At 37.6% G+C, this 11834-nt stretch overlaps 1 protein-coding gene across 6 annotated transcripts in view; it reads left to right on the top strand.

Annotated features, from left to right (window-relative positions):
* Positions 1 to 7234, top strand: part of LOC115242737 (cAMP-specific 3',5'-cyclic phosphodiesterase, isoforms N/G) — a 63286-nt gene extending 56052 nt beyond the window's left edge. For 5 of the 6 annotated variants that reach the window (XM_029819261.1, XM_029819259.1, XM_029819258.1 and 2 more), the window contains 3 exons: positions 2326 to 2589; positions 2823 to 2922; positions 3165 to 3970. In XM_029819261.1, coding sequence (XP_029675121.1) covers positions 2326 to 2589; positions 2823 to 2922; positions 3165 to 3970 — 1170 coding nt within the window. Of the gene's footprint in view, positions 1 to 2325; positions 2590 to 2822; positions 2923 to 3164 lie in introns of all 6 variants that reach the window. The other variant, XM_029819256.1, reaches the window with a different exon arrangement.
* The last annotated feature ends 4600 nt before the right edge of the window (positions 7235 to 11834 follow it).

The raw sequence follows: 11834 nt of genomic DNA, 5'->3' as shown, positions 1-11834 counted from the left end.
TTTTTTTTTTTTTTTTTTTTTTTTTTTTTTTTTTTTTTTTTTTTTTTTTTTTTTCGATCGACGCGTAATATTGCCATAAATTTCATCGCGAAGCCGAGAATTCCACAGTGTTTTTGGCTTTTTCTGCATCTTATTGAGACTCAATATTTATATTATAAAATACTATATCACTGTTCGCAAATCGTCGGCGAGTTAGAATATTGGTTTCGGAAAATTCCAACAATATTCTTGATATAATATATGCGAATACGCCGTCCAAATATTTACAGTACATCTGACTTTTCGAAAACATTAGCGTGCACGTAATAATGATATAACGATATGTCGAAAATATGCAAAAGAGAAAGAGAGAAAGAGAGAGAGAGAGAAAGAGGGAGAGAAAAAGAGAAAGAGAGAGGCAGAATAAAAGGGATTAGATTGTATCAACAGCGGCAAGATCTTGGATTAGAGAGACCGGTAATTAAAACGTTTTGCGCACAAAGTTTGCGCTATGTCATTAACTGTGTCGAGTCTATATTGACTGTACGATGTGCTCGCTGAACTTTCATCACGCTTCTGAATACCTTGATACGCATGATAATGTCATGCGATTGTCACGTTTTATTCGTCGTGCCGTTCGTGTCATCTCAATTTTACGCATGCGTGGGTACGATGAAAGTCACTCACTGAATATATTCGAGTTTATTCATTATAAAGAAAGTCCCACCAGAGCAAAACGTCGTCTTCGCTGAGTCATTAGGAACTCCGCTTGGGACCAAACCGGAGAAGAATACGAGTTTGTTTTTAATATCGGAGTCGCTTAGCACAGCAAAGTTTAATGGATTTTGACGAGTTAGAGCTCGAATAACCGGAATGTATAAATGGAACTTTGTTTCCCATCCTGTTTTTTTTTTTTAAGGTGGACCCTAATGTAGTAAGGAACGTGAAAGAATTTATCGTTTTGTGCGCATCAGAATTTATAATTTACCGAAGATATTTTTCGCTGAGACACATGTCTTGAAAGTATTCTTTCCCGATATATCATATCGTGCATTATTGATGTCTTTCATCGCTTGTTCTTTTTATTCGACTCCGCGATTTATCTGGTTTTGCTGAGGGGAGTACGTGCGTCGGTCGGCGTAGAATAAAATTTTTAGAAAGTGAAATGTTTACTCTATGGTACGATTACGCCGATTACAAGGCCGGTTGTATTTTAACCGGTATTATATAGAAACATTTGGACCGAGGTCGCGTCGCTTACGATAACCTGAATAACTCGGGCGATTAGCGACGCATCTTATATGGCGGAGACGAAAGAAAAACTGATGTTGGTCTCTTCGACGAGAGCGATATCGTATAACTTGACGTCATCCATGATAAACTAAACGAGATTCGGCGAATATTTTGTATCTCTTTCGATTTTGATTAAATATCGCGTCAAATAAACATTGCAAATTTCATGTGTTTCTTTTGCTCTAAAAACTACCCTTCATCTTTTTAAAGTACATTTTCTTAAAGGTTCTATTTTTATAGGGAAACGAGCAATGAAAGATTGTCTTTCCATTATGGTAATAAAGATGAATTTTTTTTAAAGAAAAAAGAGAAAGAGAATAGCAACTAGGTGTATTAATAAACATCACTATTCTGCATATTAATCAGATCTCTCGTAGAAAGATTGTTAGCGATACGCTTACTAAAGTGCGACGCAGACGTGTCCTTAAATGGCTACGTGATCCTGCAAGTTTTCCTAGACACGGACTCATTTTTTTCTTGCCTACGCAATAGTGATTCAACCGTCTCAGAATGCTGCTTTAATACACCTTGAATACTTCATTTGGTGTTCGAGTTGATGCTTCCCACGTGTATTGGTTCGAAAGCGAAACTGTATTATTAACAATATCGAGAAGATAGAAGCTAATCATGGTGTTGTTATTTACTCAATTAAAATTACATTTTATATATTTACAAACAGTTTTAATATGTCGAATTATGCATCTCTTCTTCTTGAATCAGTCACCTAATGTTGTTCCGTTTTTATCGAAATTTTTATCATCATCGTTGTAAACAATCCAAGACTTTCTGTGCAACATTGTCCGTCAATAATTAACTCTACGTTTAACCTCTTGACGATAACTCCGGACATCCACATTATCTTTATGCCGAAACACATCGCAAATTTAATAAGCGTTTGCGTTTATAAATCAATGTCTATCCGCTGCGATATAATAATTGTAATATATCTTGTGTTATCACTTCAAAATAAAAACATTTGATTAGTGTATCTTATACAATACCGATATACGCTATTGTGTATCTCATATTTATATTTTACATAATTATTTACAGCTGCTGTCAGATATCGATAAGTGGGGCATCGACATCTTCAGGATAGGCGATCTCAGCAGCAATCGACCCCTCACTTGCGTGGCGTACACGGCCTTCCAGAGTCGAGATCTGCTCAAATCGCTGGCAATACCGCCCAAGACCTTCGTTGCTTTCATGATGACCTTGGAGGATCATTACGTGAAGGATAATCCCTTCCACAATAGCCTCCATGCAGCTGATGTGACCCAGTCTACTCACACTCTGCTCAACACGCCCGCCTTAGAGGTCAGTATAAAACTAATATATATTTTGTTTTATACATTATGCCGTTCGCCCGAGTGTAGAACTCGGATAGCTTGTTGTCACCTACATGATAAGCTGCCTACAAATACCTTTTCCCATTGATGAGTGCGAGATACTTGTTCTTCGTAAAAGGAAGAATCGAGATATCAGAAGAATGATAATTCTTCTCTCTGCGATAACTCATCATAAGTGATGTGTTGTCTATTATATTACAGTCCGTGTTCACACCGTTGGAGATCACAGCTGCATTATTCGCGGCTTCTATCCATGATGTAGACCATCCAGGACTCACGAATCAGTTCCTCATTAATTCAAGTAAATATCGATAGTTTATCAAAATTTTTGTTTTGCCTAATAGTATTCGTTATTCATTCGCGCTATGTGAAATATTTATATTTTAAGCAATGTATCATATTTTTTATCATATAAAAGAAAAAAGAAAGTATGCAATTAATATATTCTCTCTCTCTTTGTTCCTGTTTCATATTTTTTTCTATTCTTTTTGTTTCTATGATAATGGAGAGAGAATTAATGGTCCATTCTTTTCTTTTTATCAGGCTCTGAGCTCGCGCTGATGTACAACGACGAGTCGGTGCTGGAGAACCATCATTTGGCAGTCGCGTTCAAGCTTCTGCAGAACGAGGGCTGCGACATATTCGTGAACATGACGAAAAAGCAGCGGCAGACGCTGCGAAAGATGGTTATCGACATGGTACTCTCGACGGACATGTCCAAGCACATGTCGTTGCTGGCCGATCTGAAGACCATGGTGGAGACGAAGAAGGTCGCCGGGTCCGGCGTATTACTGCTGGACAACTACACCGATCGCATTCAGGTGCTGGAGAACTTGGTGCACTGCGCCGATCTGTCTAATCCAACAAAACCGTTGCCGCTGTACCGACGATGGGTGGCTCTGCTGATGGAGGAGTTCTTCCTGCAGGGTGATCGCGAACGGGAACAGAATATGGATATAAGTCCCATGTGCGATCGGCATAGCGCCACAATCGAGAAGTCGCAAGTCGGCTTCATTGACTATATCGTGCATCCCTTATGGGAGACTTGGGCGGATCTAGTGCATCCGGATGCGCAGGACATCTTGGATACTCTTGAAGAAAATCGCGATTGGTATCAATCAATGATACCGCCTTCACCGCCGTCCGACGAAACGCAACAGCCAGCAACGAATGAAAGTCAGCAACAGGATAGGATACACTTCCAAGTGACGTTGGAAGAAGGCGACGAGACCGGCGAGGCGGTAGAAGGTGGTGATACCGGTGGTGATGGCGGCGGTGGTGAATCAACATTTTCCAGCGAGGACGCGGGCGGTGAGACGGAGGAGAACGCCACGGAGGCTGGGATGTGACGGAGGCTCGCCGGAATTTGCAGAAAGTTCCATGAGAAGGTGCATCAGAGCTGGTGGCGCGTGCGTCAGTGACATTCGCACCTAGCCGCGCCTAGCCGCTGGTCCCTTTGTATCGACCTATGCCGCGTTGGCCGGACCACGAGAGGAGGCGGTTGAGATGACGGGAGCCATCTCGATCGGGCAACAAGAGATAACGTCCCGACGACGACGGAACTATGACGGAGGTGCGAAAATGCGTTAGAAAATCGCTACGCTTCGGCTGGACCGAGACGAGCGATGCGAAAGGAGCACGTTTTGCCGTCGTCGTCGTCGTCGTTCTAATTTCGTCTCCGCATCTCATTTGAATTCTATCAAGCGGGAGGGGCGAATCTCTTCACAAAGTACCTGCGCAAATAAAAGCGGCAGCTGCATGTTTGCGATATATATCGAGTGGGTGGCAAGATGTTTTTTTTTTCTTATACACACGCACACACCGAAGATGATGACGATTGTGGGACGGTGATCGTCCATCGTGTATCGATCCATCATCTATTTCTTCGACATATATATGATGAAGATATGCCGCCGTCGAAGGCTGGAAGAAGCCTCTCTTCCAGAATCATGCAGGATCCTTAACAACATATCAACAGTATATACAATGGATTCTAGCTGAAGCATATTAGCGAACAGATCGATGTCACTGTCTTCTTATAGAACGTTTCAAACGCTGCACAGAAATTATCGTGATTCGTGAGTCAATTGAGATTTATTTGCGTACGACGAAAATTCAAAATATGCTCATCAATTTGTTTCTTATGTTATGATATAACATCATATTGTAAATTCAATAACGCGTTACGATCCAATTTTGCGAATAACCGAAAGGACCCATAATAATCGATGTTCAAAATTATATACACGATATCGAACGGATCGAGCACACGTTATCCGATATACTATTGGATAGAAATAAGTGACGAAATATAGGAAAAACAATTAAACGGATACTCAGTTACAGTTAGGCGTTCATCCTTTTGGTTCTTCGACGGTTATTGAAATAGTCACCTACTTATCGGTAGAGAGAAGGATACCTGTCTTTTTAATCGTAAGATTTTGTCATGTTCGCTTTGTAGACATAGAGAAGTTTGTAATTGAATTGTTCGTAATCGAAAACGAGAATCCAGAAGTAGCCGCGTGTCTATAAAGGAAATGCTAGAGCAAACACGTAGAGTATTACTCACCATCTACATGATTTACGAGAAAGGAGCGAGATAAATTCGCTTTTTTTTCCAAATCACGTAATCAATGGGGGAGCACCGAGCAGCAAAACGGGAGGGAGGAAAGCATCGAGATAAGGGGACAATTAATTTTAATATACAACTACGTCGAGAGCTGGCCTTTTCAGTTTGTATTAAAATTAATTACCGAGACGCTTTCTTCTTGCGATACATATACAATATGTACACAAAAGTATACACAAAGAAACACACACAGAGATATACACACACATACAGACACATGATATAAACGCAATACGTACAACTACAATGCGCGCGAAGATATATATCGATAGATGTTTTTAACCAAAGAGTAATATAAGTGATTGTTAAGTTGATTGCCGAGCGTGCCGTTCACCAATACGTCTTCTGGCGACCAATATTCCAGCGACGGTGAACGAATCGTTCTGGAATCTCGCGTGGAACGTGAGAATGAAATCATCCTCTCGCCACGGATATCCGTGAATCGCTCAAATTTGCAAAAATTCGTTCGGTATTCAAAGCGCGATCGCTCCAAACGAATTTGGAATTTATCGCGCCGATAAATCGCCGTTCGAAAGCTCGAACGTCCAACGCCAACCGTCGTGCTTCTTAATGTACAAAATTGACGACACATCCCACGAAGAATTATTCTCTTCCTCTTTTTGACTAAGCCGCACGAAGATATTTTAATTTCGTCGTATTGGTGAAATGGCGACAATTGCGCGCCTCGATAATATCAGGGAAATGAATGTGAAACACGTCTTTTTAAATGACCGAGTGTAATACCGAAGATCAGCCTAAAACAAAATTAACATTATTACTTAAGTCGTAAAGCTTGCCATCGACTGCGCGAAGTGAGAAATTTGGCATACGAGTCTGATTAGGCGTGTATAAGCGGTGACAGCTCGGGCTCATATAATCATACATTTCTTAATCACATTAAGGGAATTACCTTATAATCGCATAACAAAAAAGAAAAAAGAAAAAAATACTACGGAGAAAGCAAAATCTCTATGTGTGTTGTAGACAGTGATCTAGTGAGTGTTTTGGTGCTGGCCACCAAGTTTAGCTTGTAAGATAAACTCCGAGGTTCACGAGAGTCCGCGACTACAATTGTTAAGTCAAGAAGGAGAGTTAACTTAACGAAGTTTTTAGGGCGTAAGCAACGAGGTTATAATAATTATAATAATAATGTAATAAATAATTACTGATAATGGTCATAATATTAACAGTAATAATAATAATTAAAGCGCGATAAGAAAGATACTGATTTACTAATTAGCGTTAACGATAACACTCAACTACGCAAACGAATCGAGATTACGTTCGCTTCACGAAGCAACGTTGTTTGAACGAGGAGAAACAGGAGGAGAGGGACGATGAAGTGTTATCGATGATGTACCTATGCACTGACGCTGAATTGGAACTCGGCGAAAGTATTCGATTAAAAACGGTGATCTTTTTAATTATTTAGTGCGGGTGCGCCTTTGATTGTATTTTGGCGTGGACGAGCGGAAACGCACTCGTTCTTTTTTCCGTAACGTTTTCTTGTCGCTCGTCTCGATGGATCTCGCGGGTATGCGCGCAGGTACAAATATAAAAAAAAGAAACACGCCACAAAATACGGATTTGTCATACGAATCTCATTGAATTATTGCGATTTATCGTATTTCTAAAGTATCGTTATTTGAGCAGCAATCTGTTAATTATTGGTAAGAGATTTGAAAAAATAAAGAGAGACAGAGAGAGAGAGAGAGAGAGAGAGAGAGAGAGAAATGCGAAATAAATTATACAAAACACGCGGGGAATGGCGATCCAACGTTTTTGCGAATATAACAAATCGCATTGTAATTCAATGAGATGTGTGTAACAATATTTAGTAATAATAGAATTATATAATGATGATGAGATGATGAGAGAAAAATAAAAATACCTTGTTTGATTGCTGGACAGTTAAATGAATGTATTAATATCGTGTAATCGTCGTACGAGATATATGTGTAATAAAACATATTTATTGTCGGAATTCGTACTCTTTCTTTTCTTCGTGCCATTTCAACAATTAAGTATATGCGATTATAAAGAATATTTAAAACATGTAAAACATTTGAATTTTTATCAAAAGACTATTGTGTGGAATAATTTATATAAATGATTTTAAACGATAATATAATAAATATCTAAATTTGATATGAATTTATTTTAATAGCAATATTAATTTTCAATTTATAGAAAAAGGATAGGAGACGATGGAGTAGAATAAAACCACGGATTCGTCTTAATTTATTTGTAAATATATTATTAAGTATAACATCTATAATATAATAATAATATAATAATGAAAAACCATTTACATTAATAGGTATCATTGTAATATTTTAATCCAATAGTAAAACACTCAGTTATGTATAGATTCTCGATAGCTTTCAAGCGTGTGGAGATTTTTAGAGTAGTAGTACCATCAGATCGCGCGTGTCACGGTGCAAAACATTTTCGTCGACTGTCTGTATAGTTTCTCCCTCTTCCCCTTCATAGTTACATACAATAGTAATTTCAATAAGATCGATCGCCGCCTCCCCTTAACTTCTCATTTTATTATCCATCCATACGCACGTACACGTACATAAACCGACGTTCCTTAGTGAAAGGTGTGTATCAGGCGACTTTACACCGTGAGAGAGATTATTCTTAATCTATCGTCGTTATTGCGGGTATATCGAGATGCCTTAAGTTGTGTACAGTAACGCTGGCCTCCGATTGAAACTCGAAGAGCGCCAAATCACCGAGCCGTACGCTATCGATAAGGATAACACGTATCGCGAATCGTAACGGAAAGAGGAAGCTTCGAGATACATCCGGATTCGTTCACGCGGATAAAAGTGCCTAGTATAGCGTAATCGACCGAACTTGTTCGGTACCCGATTCGAGAATGGAAGGCCGCAAAAGGAGACATTCTTCGTCATCCTCGATTCCGCAAATCAATTCGCATGCTTAAATATCAATCAGCGGCGCCCTGTCGTTTCTTTTTTCTCTTACGAAAAATAATTAAAATTACCAAGTAACTCTCTCGCTAAGAGTAGAGACGGTAATAGTCGTTGTGTCGTGTTCTCTACAGGTAGTAACGTATGCGCGTGTTCAATTACATTGCTTAAGAAGGACAGGAATTGAATCCTCCAGCGCGTTTTGCATCGTAAATAACCGGATTTAATAAATTTGTTTAACCGCTTAGTAAACGTCGCTTATTGTTAGATTCTTCCTCATGCGCCGGTAGATAGGAGTAATATCGAAATTTCTTTTTGGCAGTCTTGTTAAATATATTGCATGTTCTGCCTGTCGTCGTTTTTTTTTTTTTTTTTTTAGAAATGAAGTAAAGGTATTTGTATTTTCTTCTTGGTGTGTTTTTTTTTTTTTTTTTTTAGAAATGAAGTAAAGGTGGCAGTTTTCTCTCACGACACATCTTACACATTTGATTCGAAAGTTTAAAAAAGGGCGACGCAAAGTCGAATATCATTATTACAGGATGACAGAGGCAACTTAATAGCGAACACGAGTGCAACTACACGAACTATACAAGGTAATCACAAGAACAGAGAGTCTGTTCCTGTCGACGTCTCGGTTCCAAAACTTTACAACAATAAAAACGTAGTATATATATATTTTTTTTCACAATATAATTTATCTTTAAATATTTTTCTGTATATTTGTATATATAACTATGTAACCTTCGATATAAATACCCTGAAATCTACACTCTCGCGATCTATCATAAAATTGAATTCGCCTCCAGCTTGTTCTCTTTTTTTTTCTTCCTTCTTTTTTACATTGTGAGTATCTCTTCGTATCGAGATGCGAGATCTACACTCGATCGTATTTGTCACTATTCGAATCCTTTAAGTCTACTATGTACAAGTAATTTCCCGCAGCTTTCAATCCTAAGATGCAACCTGAATGATGGTCCGCAAGATGGTCCGTATATTTTGTATTTTGCTGATACTGCACAATACCAGGTAGCTAGTTCGTAGAACCAAGATAGATCGCTATATATTATGGGGCACTAACTGACAGGGCGCGAAACGTAAATGTACGTATCTCGAGGATCACGGTTGCGTCTGAGGAGAGACAGTAGCAGTATCTTTACGGCAGTTAGAACAGCCGGCACTCTGAAATCTATCGATAACGTTCTGGAGAAACTTCGCACGCAATTTGTCATTCCCGATTACAGAGGATGCAAAAATCTCGTCATATATTAGAGAGACATAATATACATTATATAAATCCTTTACTGCAAAAAAATTGATTTCTGTCGCATACGTGGCATATTCTCAGTAAAGGATCAAGCACAGTGGGAAGCAATCGAATGCTGATTGAAAACTGCCTTTTTGATCGTTAACTATATCCTTATCTCTCTCATTGTTTCCCTATAGCTTGTTCATTTTATCTAATAGTGTACAATTTATAGCCAACATTGAATTGTCGCGTAGTATATTTATAATATTTATATTTATATATTTATTTGCGTATATATCTAGCTGCCCCCACAAGTATGTATATATATAATCGATTAATATACGCGATCGAATACCGTTCCCGCCCTCCGTCTTGCGATCAGAGAGCCCGTAAGTAAAATATTTTGAATAAAAAATATGTATATTTTGTCGACACATTGGTTTCTGTTGGAGAATCGTATCAAACGATCGCACTGTCGCCGTCTTATAACTCTCTGTCTTCTTTTTATACAGTAATTCTTAATTTTTAATATATATCTAAACCAAATTTTTTTTATAATCGATACTTAATTAGCTCAATTAATTAATTTTTCGAAGAATCTCTATATAATGTACTAAATATCAATTCTGAGAAATCACAGAAAATTTAGAATCTATTTTGCTAATTTCAGACTCTTTCAGAATACGACAAACTATCTTTAAAAATTATATAAAATTATAAAACAGAATTTCTGAAGAGAAACGAACATTATTTATCGCATGCAACTTAATCTACTGTCTCTTTCTTCTCTCGATAACGATATGTTGTATTGCAATGATTTTCTGTCGCATTATTTAATAACTAAACCGAATAATATATTAGTTTTTAATTGCACCTTTTTATGTATTATCTCTTTCCGATATTTCAATTAGTATTTTATCAAAAAACGAACTTTTTTCTTGCGGAAAAATTCTGATTGAATTAAATTATTCAAACATTAACCAAACATTTGTTAAAGCCGCCTTTTAAATTTGCGATTAAACTTCATTAATCACGCATACACACACATCAAAATTATCGTTTACAAATTTCATATTTTTACATCAAAGAAAGTTTGATTGATTTAATATTTCATATATTTATCTCAGAGATTGTTACAATCCAAAATCCTTCCATTGGTACGTTTTCATTTTCGTGTTACGATTATTATAGGATCGAACGGTCGAGATTCTTCGATTTCACTTTACAGAAACTTTCGATGGCGTACAGCCGGTCTCGACCTCACATTTATCGCACGAGGATTAAAGTTCAATAGCGGATCAATGTAACGTTTTTACAGAGAGCTTACAGGCTAAACGCCCCTCTGATATAACTATCTCTTCCGCGAGGTGTACAAAAGAAAATGAGAGATTATTTATAGGAGCAAGGAGTCCGTTTCTTCGTCCGTTATTCTGCCTTATCGTACTAACAGTGATAGTAGTAATAATTACAGTAATAATCGTTCGTACGGCTTTTTCCTTTCTTCTTTCTTCTTTTTACATCCTCTGCTTCAGAGGCAAAGAGAGATTCGTGCCACGAAGCTTTTAATGGAGATGCTTATATAATTACAAGTTGGACGTGGCAATTTTTTTTTTTATTCTTCCCTAAATAAATACATGTTTCGTTCGCGCTTAAAAGCGTCGAATGTGTCCTGCGAATGTGGCAGCGGCTGTGGAGCTATTTCTAAATAAATGGTTATAGGTCTATCACGTCCTTTCTCTCGCGCTCTCTCGCTCGCTTTTACTTCCTCTCAATCTATGAGCAACACTCGTATCGTATAATATTGGCCCCAGCACCCTTATTATTTTCTTTTATTATTATATCATCTCACGCGACGACTAATACAAGCGCAAGAAAATTGCCTTATATAATAAAATTAGATAGTAAATAGTTTACATGAAAATAATTTTTTTTTTTTTTTTAATTAGTATTTTATCAAAAAACGAACTTTTTTCTTGCGGAAAAATTCTGATTGAATTAAATTATTCAAACATTAACCAAACATTTGTTAAAGCCGCCTTTTAAATTTGCGATTAAACTTCATTAATCACGCATACACACACATCAAAATTATCGTTTACAAATTTCATATTTTTACATCAAAGAAAGTTTGATTGATTTAATATTTCATATATTTATCTCAGAGATTGTTACAATCCAAAATCCTTCCATTGGTACGTTTTCATTTTCGTGTTACGATTATTATAGGATCGAACGGTCGAGATTCTTCGATTTCACTTTACAGAAACTTTCGATGGCGTACAGCCGGTCTCGACCTCACATTTATCGCACGAGGATTAAAGTTCAATAGCGGATCAATGTAACGTTTTTACAGAGAGCTTACAGGCTAAACGCCCCTCTGATATAACTATCTCTTCCGC

The sequence above is a fragment of the Formica exsecta genome, unplaced genomic scaffold, assembly GCF_003651465.1.
Source record: "Formica exsecta isolate Colony F162 unplaced genomic scaffold, ASM365146v1 scaffold62, whole genome shotgun sequence".
NCBI classification, from domain to species: domain Eukaryota; kingdom Metazoa; phylum Arthropoda; class Insecta; order Hymenoptera; family Formicidae; genus Formica; species Formica exsecta.
Note: the sequence above shows the minus strand (reverse complement) of the source record. Positions and strands in the feature narration are given on the sequence as shown.